Below are 11,594 nucleotides of genomic sequence, written 5' to 3' on the forward strand. Positions count from 1 at the left end.
TGCTGTAGTAGTATGCTGAAGGTTGAGGAGAGCGTTTGGAGGGGATTCATGAGTCCTCTACAATTTCCTCGTTAACAAACCAGCCCTGAAGGAGAAGGATGGTACGGTGACGGCAGAACGGATGACTGCTATCATCAACGATCGCGGGTTTGAGTTTGGTGGCAAGGGGATTTTGCAAAAGAACAGAACAACTGAACGAAAGATGGAGGTGGGGGGGGGGGGGGGGGGGGGGGGGACATAATAATGCGTTGGATCTAAAAAGAGCGTCTCCAATTTAATATGTGCATATGAGCACAATACTCCTTTCCACACAGGATACGGACCCCATACTGTATGTGCACTATAGATCTTAGCTCAGTTCTGTCAAAAGCAACAAATTTTAACGAAGGCTCATGGATGTAATGAAGAGCAGTGCATATTCTCCAGTAATACCTGTCGGCTAGGGTGACTTCGAAATCAACCACAGCACATTACATGGTGTACCATGTCTGAGTTTCCGTTCAATTAAACAGATCATTAAAATGGAAGAGGAAAAAAACTCAGTCTAACACTTGAGAGCATTCTCCTGTACCAATTTACTGGTACGATAGGTGGCGATAAGCTAATATCTACATCGGTTAGATGATCTGTACAACTTTGTACTATACAAAACCGCTCTACCTAAACTACAAAACCAGCGATGACTTCTAAATTGTACATCCTGGTTCTCAATCCAGTTTTCCTTGAAATTTTGAAATGCTCCTCAAGAGTTGTTTGGAGCAGACGTTTTGTGCTTGAGCTACGTATCGCACACGATTTGCTCTCACCCACGCAGGCTCCTAATTGGCAGAAAGAAAACCAAGAAACCACACAAGGGCGGTTCAGCTATAAAGAAATCACAGCAACTGAACAGAAGCAGGTAAATACGGGAAATCACCTCAGGCACAAAGTGGGAGAAACCAAACTTGATTAAAAGAAGAGCATGCTCCATTATGAGGATTGCTGCTAGTCCTGGCTCAATCCTCCATTTCCCCTCCACGTCATACAGGCAAACGAGAAGCAAGCAGTTGGTGCATATTGCCATCACAACCAAGAACTGAAAACAAACTTCAAAGTGAATCAGGGCATGCATATTCCCACAGCCCACAAGTGGTGATTGGTGAAATTAAAAAGTTCAGCTAGTAAACCTGGAATATGTTCAACCATGCTCCAATTGTAGCTGCAGCACGGGGAACAGGTCTTTTCAACATGACTAACAACTTCAATGCGTCTGCTCTGAGTTCAGTAACATTGTTCTGTTCTCAAAGTAGTTCACAATAACATTAACAGAGTTACATCAAAGCAACAAACACAGAGAGGCTAAACAACATAGTGATTTTTTGAAAGAGGTCACATACCAGAGCTGCAAAGCAGAAAATCAATGGAAATGCACAGGCAAACATCATGATCATTCCAAACTGAAGAGTCAGCTCCAGAAAGTCTGTAATGGATTCAATAATATAAGCACAAACATCATCATTTCCTTTTCCTTTTCAAACTGCAAATGCAATGACTGAAACGCAACACGAATGGTATATATGAAGCACATCCAAACTGACTACCAAAGGAACTGAAAAGGATAAATACTAACCATCAAATAAACCATCTTCGAGTTCTGCTCCAATGCTTGCAGTATAAGAGGGTTTTAAATACTCTTTCTCCACTCTTGTTGATAACCGGACTGACCTACCCACTGTCGATTCTTTCCCACGCTTTTTCTTGCTACAAGATGGGAGAGAATTCTTGTATATTACTCTATTGATCTGGGAATAGGAAATATAAGGACAATGGTTCATGTGAAACTTACTGAACAGCTATGTACTTTTTGTAACTGTACTTGAGGTAAGGAATGGAATTCTCAATTAGATTTTCTAATACCTGAAAAAAGGAAAACATATCTTCAATAGGAAACTACGGTACAAAAATATTCAACAGCAAAACAATTATGTTGCAGACATGCCTGGTACACAATGAGACGCTGGATGAGGACTCGCCGGAGGGCCAGTATATCACGATGCAAAGAAGCATGGTAAAATAACCCAATATATGACTGCATAAAGTAAAGGCCAAAGGCCTGAATTTGGAGAAAATGAAATAAGGTGAGAGGCCAACAAATAAAGAACAAATCATTTTTCACTTCATGGTATTTACCTTATAAACTAAACTAGCGGAACTAGACTCTTCTCCTTGGTTGTTTTCATACTTTATCAAATTAACAGACACCTTGCCACCAATTCTGGTGTAATATTGAATTGCAACAAGATATACTGCAGTTAACAAATACCTGTATAATATAAAATTGATCAGAATAATACAGTGCAGATTTTAATGACAGCCATAAATGGAAAAACAAGGGAAACTGATATTAAGTACTATGGTAGAGAAGCTAGCTAGCAAGTCAATTCATAGTTTTTAAGTATCCATATCTACTCACCTCATAACCTCAGTTTCTGCAATTTCATATAGATGAGCATAGGCCAACTCAAATGGCAGCTGAAGACAAATGATAGCCAGCACAATGATAGCATTGTTCCTTATTCTAAGGAGGACACCGAACCATTCGTTCCTTTGAAACTTTCTTTTCTCCACAACCACAGACACAACACCAAACTCCTTTTCCTCAACAGTAAGAGAATCACTCAAGAAGCTGACGTTGTCCAGGTTTTTGTATTCAGATAGTGAACAATGAATACCCCATCTGTTGAAGGGCGTCAAAGAGGTAAGGAAACAGTTGTGAGAAAATTAGCTTGATATTTACAGATCAATATGAGTTAATGGAAGATCAATATGAATCATGTATAACCTTGCAAGAAGTGCTGAATTCTTCCGTTTCCAAAATTGCAGAAAGAGGACAGCCCAAGAAATAACAAAGATAAAGAAACCAGGAAGAACCAACCACTGCAATGATCTGGATTCAGCGTGGGGAGGACAGAGGAGAAAATTAGAAGTAAGAACAGACAGATTTTTTAAATTTTATCACTAAATTTTCCAACAGAGGCCATTGCAAGCGAAATGCATACCCAAAATCTATGAGTTGAGTTGCCAGTCCAAAAACAGCTGGGAAGAAAAGCCATCGCGCATACATTCCTAGGAACGCAAAGTATGTTGCAATCTGCAGTTCAAGGTGGAGTTTTAATCAAGTAGAAGGTAGAAAAATATTACCTTGCTTTAGACAGAATGGAACGTAAATTTAGTACAGAACATATAAGCTGCACTGGAGACAGTTCTACCTTTGTTCCAAAATAGGAGTAAATCTCATCGATAGGCTGCCATGTGAAGTCAAGCCAATTAAGCGCCCAATTTCTCAGGAGTTGCTTCCTTTTAATTTCATCTGCAACGGAATTGTTAGTTGGTATACAATAATAGTTTCACAAATATGAGCATAAATAGAATTAAGATTAGTGTACCATGCAAAGGGAATACTAGCTTTACAACTCCTTCAGCTTCCAGCCTTGTTAATAAGGACTCACTTTGCTTCCAATGGAACTCCTTATCATCAAATTTAAGGACTACTTCAGAGTTTGTCTTGTTCACCTGGATTTATCAATTCCAACTTGCTATCATATTGGATATCCAAATTAGAAAAGAGCCAAACAGTTGGTGGATTAGTTATACACTTCACTTGTCATGCATAAATCAAGCAAAGAAACATTGAATGGGAGTGCATTGATCTGACAAAATCTGGATCAGCACAGAAACGAAGTACACATGTCATTGGTAGTCTTATAGTGCAGACCAAAGAAGCGAACATTAAAAATACATCCGCATGTACATTGTAGAAGCATTAGTGATAAATAAGCGTGCATAACTACAATGTGTTTTAATCACATCAATAGATATACGTGGCGACTGGCCGACTGCCATGAACTTACAATGCCATATATCAAGTAGCGGAAGCAGGAATAGCGTTCTCTCCAGCTGAACAGGGAACCGTCTGTCTGCCTAACGAATGCTGCAACCTGGTCCGATTGAAACTGAAGCTCCATCCCTGAGACCGAAATTAGGAGCAACATGAAACACGTCACCCACCACCAACCACATTTCAAAATTCAAATGCTCCGTAGATACAGCAGTCCAGCTACCGATGTAGGTTAGCTTCTTCATATGCATCTCAGCAGCAGCTCTCCCCAGGGTCCCCATTGGTGCGGCTAGCTAAATTCAAACAGCAGGGCCACAAGCATTAGAACGAGAGAGAGAAAAAAAAACAAGCAGCACGCGCTGCACAATTTCCGAACGAGGCAGATAATAGAGGGCTCGCGCTCTTCTGTATCGCCGGTTTGTTGCTTGCGTCCGCTCAAACTTTGTGCGTAGCCCAGATACAGAATTAAAAAGACAAGGAGATAAAATAATAATAAAAAACAGCAGCGGCACGCCGGTGCTGGGTCACGGACCTTGATGAACTCAGCGGAGACGCCGCGGACGCGCTCGACGAGCAGCCCGGCGCCCTCGAGCTCCCGCACCAGACGCGCCACGCAGTTGTCGGTGGCCCCCGCCGCGGCGGCGCGGGAGAGCCTGGGCACCACGATGCCCACCTCGAACCCCGTGGCCTCCTCCACATGCCCCTCCCCTTGTGTCCTCATCCCTAACTCCGCCCGGACCAGATTGGGGCGCGGGGGAGGTGCGAGACGACGGCGGATGCGAGGAGGCGGACACGCATGGGCGGAAACGGGGGAATGCGACGCGAGGAGGATGCGGAGGGAGGAAGAGTAAATAAACAAAAGGAAAGCGGAGCGTGCTTTGTGAATGGGAATGGCGGAGGGCCGGAGGTGGAGGAGAGGGAGCGGGGGAGGAACGGACTGTGATGAGGACCGGTGTCCGCGTTCGTTTCGTTTGCTTTTTAAGATTTAAAAAATAATTATTATTATGACCGGCTGGTTAGTTGGCGTCCCAACTGTCTGTGTCCGAGCAGGCAGCGCTTGCGGACGTGCGGCGACCGGTGCAACTCCGACTCGCCATGGCCCATGGGGGCCATGGGGGAAACTATTCGTGGGAACCGTGCGTATCATTTTGTACAGGATGAGATTTTTTAAATAAAAATGAACAAAAATTGTAGTAGAGGAGGCGGAAGGGACGAGGCGTGTGATCTGAAAGCCGTGCCCGTGGGTACTTGGGACCATGTGGCAGTGGCACACGGAAAGATACGGAACGGAGTATATGTGGAGGCCGGTTTTCGTCGGCACGGGGAGTCGGGGACAACCCGACAACCTATGAGGCTGTCGTGCGCCCGTGCGGCTGGCGGTGGAGCGCAAACGCAATGGGGGTCTTCGGTTCTTCGACCTGACGGTTGCGTGCCGTCCATTTCATTTGGCGCCACCGAGGGCCGAGGCCCGAGGGGGTGCCCTGCCGCGCCCCCCGGCTCCCACGGTCTCTCTCCTCGTCGTTATCAGGCTGCTGCTTTGTCCCTCACCATTCATCGAGACTGTAACAGGCTAACAGCCAGCGCTCTCTGACGTGATCCCTCTCCATTCCGCTTCTCTTTTACGTGCACCGGTGGGCGGTTCCCTGTGCAGCGCGGCAATGCTCTCGTTCTATCTTTCACTGGGCTGCAGACTGCACTCAGCAAACGTGATTCCTTATCCTTTGTGGCTAGTCTAGTCACGGACTTTCTCACTAGCGGCTTGTGAGTGACTAGCTGAATCAAATCAGATAATAACTAATAGCTAGCCAACGACTATCAGATAATATACATCCAGACTGGGTTTTAATTAAGCTGCGATCAAACACCGCAATAAAAGCGACCCGCTCCCTCTCAGTTCGCCTCGATCGAATCCTCAATCGCGGAACGAGCACTTCGCTCTTGCTCTACCGTCGAAGCAGATCGACTCGTATCTGCATACAGTTATTTGCAGCACTACTAAAGATTAGTCTTTTTATTTGTCTCATTTAGGTCATTTAAATGCACTAAAGTTAATAATTAGCGACTAAAATTATCTAAAGACATATAAATACCCTAGCTAATACTTCATCTATTAGCTATTTTAGTAAATTACTTAATAGCTAGCTAGCTATTTGTTAGTTAGCTAATTTCACTACTAAATTTTTAGTCAACTAACTATTCACTCTAGTGCATTCAAACACCCCATTAATATATAAATTATCAAACGGTGGAACTAAAACATGAACTAAACTGTTTTAGTCTCTAGTCACTCAAGGAGTGACTAAAAAAGACTAAACCATATTAATTTCACCTTTTGTCTCTCCATTATTTCATTTGCACTAATGACGGAAGAATACTAAGAAATATTTGGTCCTCTTATGTTCATTTAATGTTTTTGAATACTTTCAGTCTATAGAACAAAACAGGGTAGAGGCTAAACTTTAGTCTCCTAACTAAAATTTAATCCCTGGACTAAAGAAACCAAACGGGCTCTAAGAGGGTGTTTGGTTTCTAGGGACTAATTTTTAGTGCCTCCATTTTAATCCTGAAATTACTAAATATGTCTGTTTTAGTTTCCGTTTTAGCAATTTAGAGAGTAAAATGGAATAAAATGGAGGGACTAACAATTAGTCCCTAGAAACCGTTTATAGGAACTAATTTTTAGTCGCTCTATTTTATTACGTTTTAGTCCCTAAATTGCTAAATATGGAAACTAAAACTATTTTAGTTTTCGTATCCGGCAATTTATAAACTAAAATAGAATAAAATGAAGGGACTAAAAATTAGTCCGTAGAAACCAAACAACCCTAAGAATCGGTACACCATGAAGCCGCGTGCTAGCCTAAACTAGTCTGGCAAGTTTGGACAGTGCCGAACGAACCAGCCCGAGCACGGCCCGAAAATAAAGGCACGAAGTCCAGTCCAACACAATGTTTCTTAATTCGGGCTAGCATGACACGTAGAGTGGATTAGGTCGTGTTACGAATTTCAGCTCAATGGGACGCACAACCAGGCACACCCACCTTGGGTCATGCTCGGGCCAGCTCGACACAAAAATGGTACGTTTAGGGTTTACCGGTGCTGTCAGTCCCATTTCCCGAATCCTCGCACTCTCTCATTCTCATTTCCCGAATCTTCTCGACTCCTCTATCATATCTTTCTCCCTCGGTGACTCTGTCCTCCAGGCCACCACCGTTGCTCCACATCCTCTTCCGCACTGACTTTGGCAACCACTGGCTCCATTTGTCTTATGCAACAAGAAAGAAGAGGAACAAGCAGTCTTGTGAAGCAAGAAAGAAGAAGACAAAAGACAATATTGCCCCTATGATACTTGTAAATCATACTTGTAAACTTTGTGGGCATACTTGTAATTTCATACAAAGTTGTACCTCTCCCCTATAAATATATGAACAATGTCATGCATAAGGTCACCTTTCGAGGGCCATAAACTTCGTCTAGCTCAGCCTTCGAAGTACCTTCGAACAATCTATTGCATAAAGTCAGAGGTATGTTTGTAATTACATGCTTTATCACTAGAGATGGAATGTAAGTGCTAAGAAATAAAAATAAGTAACATGTTTTATCTCTTAATATTTCTCCTTCGTACTCATCATGATGCATTCACTCCTATTTTTACACCTTCTCCTTTAAATAACCTTCCAAGAAAGAGTAATTAAAGGGAGATGGTAACAACCTTTTAGCTTGTGTTGCCTTGCTTTTGATTACATATAGCAATCGAAAGCGAGTGACCAACATATGCGCTCACCTCCGGTGATCTCACAACCACACCAACCTACACTATGCCGCCAAAGAAGATGATGGTAATCGACGTTGTCCTCATGCCCTTGGACCCTAACCAAGGAGATGATGCTCTCCTCCAGAAAGCAAGGAGCCAGAAGAGGAAGGCCATCAGCCCAGAACCTCAAGACGAGGAACTTTATCGTGAGGTCAATAACCTCGAAGCTATCCATCAACAAGTGGAGAAGCATAGGGAGAAGATGCTTTGTCTCTTTGAGCTCTAGAAAATGAACGATGAAGCAACTGAAGAGATGTACAATATTGAACAACATGAGAGCCAGCACAGCTACGGGGACCTTCGACACGAGGGTCACAACTCTGACAACCTTCATCCTGAGGCATACAACCTCCAAGATTTCATGTATGATAAAGCTTCCCCGCTGACACTAGAGTTGCAAGCCACACCCTGGCCACCGCTATATAGGCCTCCTGCATTGCTCATGTATGATGGTCTGTCTGACCCGAAGCAGTTTCTGATGAGCTACGAGGCCACCATATCCTATTATAGTGGCAACATACCGGACATGGCAAAGTCATTTGTTATGGCGATTAGAAGCATAGCCCAAACCTAGCAATCGTCTCTTCAGCCAAGGACTGTCGCTTTGTGGCAGAAGTTAAATATGTTTCTTACCAGCTTCCAGGGTTTCCAGTCGAAGCCCATCACTGCGCAAGCCTTGTTCCAGTGCACGCAGGACTCAGACGAATACCTTCAGTCATTTGTTCGAAGGTTTATCCACCTTAGGGCTCAGGCACCAGTAGTACAAGATGATGTTGTAATCAAAGCTATGGTCAAGGGGCTCAGGCCAGGCCCAGTAGCTCAATACTTCGTCAGGAAGCCTCCCCACTCTCTAGAGAAGCTGCTACAGAAGATGGATGAATACATAAGAGTTGACAATGACTTCCTCCAGAGGAAGGAGAAGATCCACAGATACTCCAAAACCGTCAGGGCTTCGGAGGAAAGTTCCACCCAAGATATGTCTGAAGTATCCACAACCCAGCACAAAGCGAAGAGAAGACAACCCAATCTTAGGTTGCAATCAAGCCAACAACAGCAGGCAAATAATCAGCAGCAATCCTCTTAGAGTACATTCTGCTCACTAGCTCCAAGAGGGGAAGAGGAGGCCGAGGCTTCGGTGGCAGGTTCAATGCACTCCCAAATAAACCATTCTGCCTATTTTGTGGTGAGGACAAAGGCCACACAACAAGGACCTAACACTGAAAGGGAATTAGGCTTACACCTAGTTCCTAATTGATTTTGGTGGTTGAATTGCCCAAACACAAATAATTGGACTAACTAGTTTGCTCTAGTGTATAAGTCATACAGGTGTCAAAGGTTCACACTTAGCCAATAAAAAGACCAAGAATTGGGTTCAACAAAGAGAGCAAGGGATAACCGAAGGCACCTCTGGCCTGGCGCACCGGACTGTCCGGTGCACCACCGGACAGTGTCCGGTGCACCAGAGGACTCCAAGTAAAACTCATCACCTTCGGGAAAATCCATAGGCGCTCCGCTATAATTCACCGGACTGTCCGGTGTACACCGGACAGTGTCTGGTGCCCCAGGGAAGAGCGACTCTGGAACTCGCCAGCTTCGGGAATTCGCTCCGCTATAATTCACCGGACATGTCTAGTGTGCACCGGACTGTCCGGTGAGCCAGCGGAGCAACGACTACTTCGCGCCAACGGTCACCTGCAGAGGCATTAAATGCACGCCATAGCGCGCAGAAGTCAGGCACGCGCGATGTGGCGCACCGGACACTCTACAGTACATGTCTGGTGTGCCACCGGACATCCAGGCGGGCCCAGCAGTCAGAGCTCCAACGGTCGGAACCCAACGGCCTGGTGACGTGGCTGGCGCACCGGACACTGTCTGGTGTGCACCGGACTGTCCGGTGCACCATGCGACAGACAGCCTCCACCAAACGGCTAGTTGGGTGGTTGGGGTTATAAATACCCCCAACCACCCCACATTCAAGTCATCCAAGTTTTCCTACTTCAACCACTTACAAGAGCTCTAGCATTCAATTCTAGACACACCCAAGTGATCAAATCCTCTCCAAATTCCACATAACGCCTTAGTGATTAGTGAGAGAGATTTGCTTGTGTCCTTTCGAGCTCTTGCGCTTGGATTGCTTTCTTCTTTCTTTGATTCTTCATTGCGATCAAACTCACTTGTAATTGAGGCAAGAGACACCAATCTTGTGGTGGTCATTGTGGGAACTTTGTGTTCCAAGTGATTGAGAAGAAAAGCTCACTCGGTCCGAGGGACCGTTTGAGAGAGGGAAAGGGTTGAAAGAGACTCGGTCTTTGTGACCACCTCAACGGGGAGTAGGTTTGCGAGAACCGAACCTCGGAAAAACAAATCCGCGTGTCACACTTCTTATTCGCTTGCGATTTGTTTTGCGACCTCTCTCGCGGACTTGATTATATTTCTAACGCTAACCCGGCTTATAGTTGTGATTATTTTTGAGAATTTCAGTTTCGCCCTATTCACCCCCCCTCTAGGCGACTTTCAATTGGTATCAGAGCCCGGTACTTCATTAGAGCCTAACCGCTCGAAGTGATGTCGGGAGAACACGCCAAGAAGGAGATGGAGACCGGCGACAAGCCCGCTACAAGCCACGGGAAGGCTTCATCGGAAGAATCCCGCAACAAAAAGAAAGGGAAGGAGAAGAAGGCCTCCTCCCACAAGTCGCATCGGAGTGGCGACAAGAAAAAGAAAATGAGGAAGGTGGTCTACTACGAGACCGACACTTCATCACCTTCCACCTCCGGCTCCGACGCGCCCTCCATAACTTCTAAGCGCCATGAGCGCAAGAAGTTTAGTAAGATCCCCTTACACTACCCTCGCACTTCTAGACATACTCCATTACTTTCCATTCCATTAGGCAAACCGCCAACCTTTGACGGTGAAGATTATGCTAGGTGGAGTGATTTAATGAAATTTCACCTAACCTCACTCCACAAAAGTATATGGAATGTTGTTGAGTTTGGAGCACAGGTACCATCCGTAGGGGATGAGGATTATGATGAGGACGAGGTGGCACAAATCGAGCACTTCAACTCCCAAGCCACAACCATACTCCTCGCCTCTCTAAGTAGGGAGGAGTACAACAAAGTGCAAGGATTAAAGAGCGCCAAGGAAGTTTGGGACGTGCTCAAGACCGTGCACGAGGGTGATGAACTAACCAAGATCACCAAGAGGGAAACGATCGAGGGGGAGCTTGGTCGCTTCAGTCTTCGCCAAGGGGAGGAGCCACAAGACATGTACAACCGGCTCAAAACCTTGGTGAATCAAGTGCGCAACCTCGGGAGCAAGAAATGAGATGACCACGAGGTGGTTAAGGTTATTTTAAGATCACTTATTTTCCTTAACCCTACTCAAGTACAATTAATTCGTGGCAATCCAAGATATACACTAATGACTCCCGAGGAAGTTATCGGGAATTTTGTGAGCTTTAAGTTTATGATCAAGGGCTCACGGAAGATCAACGAGCTTGACGGTCCCTCCACGTCCGAAGCACAACCAGTCGCATTCAAGGCGACGGAGGAGAAGAAGGAGGAGTCTACACCGAGTAGAACACCCATCGACGCCTCCAAGCTCGACAACGAGGAAATGGCGCTTGTCATCAAAAGCTTCCGCCAAATCCTCAAGCAAAGGAGGGGGAAAGACTACAAACCCCGCTCCAAGAAAGTGTGCTACAAATGTGGTAAGCCCGGTCATTTTATTGCAAAATGTCCTATATCTAGTGATAGTGACAGGGGCGACGACAAGAAGGGGAGAAGAAAGGAGAAGAAGAGGTACTACAAGAAGAAGGGCGGCGATGCCCATATTTGTCGCGAGTGGGACTCCGACGAAAGCTCTAGCGACTCCTCCGACGACGAGGACGCCGCCAACATC

General features: G+C 45.3%; 1 protein-coding gene across 2 annotated transcripts; it reads right to left on the reverse strand.

The window, feature by feature from the left end:
• Window positions 1-395: 395 nt before the first annotated feature.
• LOC103636220 (anoctamin-like protein Os01g0706700) lies at window positions 396-4,859 on the reverse strand. 2 transcript variants are annotated; one of them, XR_004852177.1, is made up of 16 exons: window positions 4,410-4,845; window positions 4,101-4,170; window positions 3,891-4,006; window positions 3,426-3,552; window positions 3,249-3,349; window positions 3,039-3,130; window positions 2,822-2,926; window positions 2,453-2,716; window positions 2,170-2,302; window positions 1,979-2,092; window positions 1,826-1,896; window positions 1,610-1,740; window positions 1,377-1,459; window positions 1,167-1,274; window positions 917-1,086; window positions 396-818 (listed from the first exon to the last, which is right to left on the reverse strand). XR_004852177.1 is itself a non-coding variant. In XM_020542670.3 (16 exons), the coding sequence occupies exons 1-16, from the start codon at window positions 4,596-4,598 to the stop codon at window positions 708-710; spliced, it is 1,974 nt and encodes a 657-aa protein (XP_020398259.1). In that variant the 5' UTR covers window positions 4,599-4,859; the 3' UTR covers window positions 396-707. The 2 variants fall into 2 exon arrangements, 1 of the variants encoding a protein (XP_020398259.1); XM_020542670.3 differs by having other exon boundaries at window positions 917-1,075; window positions 4,410-4,859.
• Window positions 4,860-11,594: the final 6,735 nt, after the last annotated feature.

This window comes from Zea mays, chromosome 8, assembly GCF_902167145.1.
Source record: "Zea mays cultivar B73 chromosome 8, Zm-B73-REFERENCE-NAM-5.0, whole genome shotgun sequence".
NCBI classification, from domain to species: Eukaryota; Viridiplantae; Streptophyta; class Magnoliopsida; order Poales; family Poaceae; genus Zea; species Zea mays.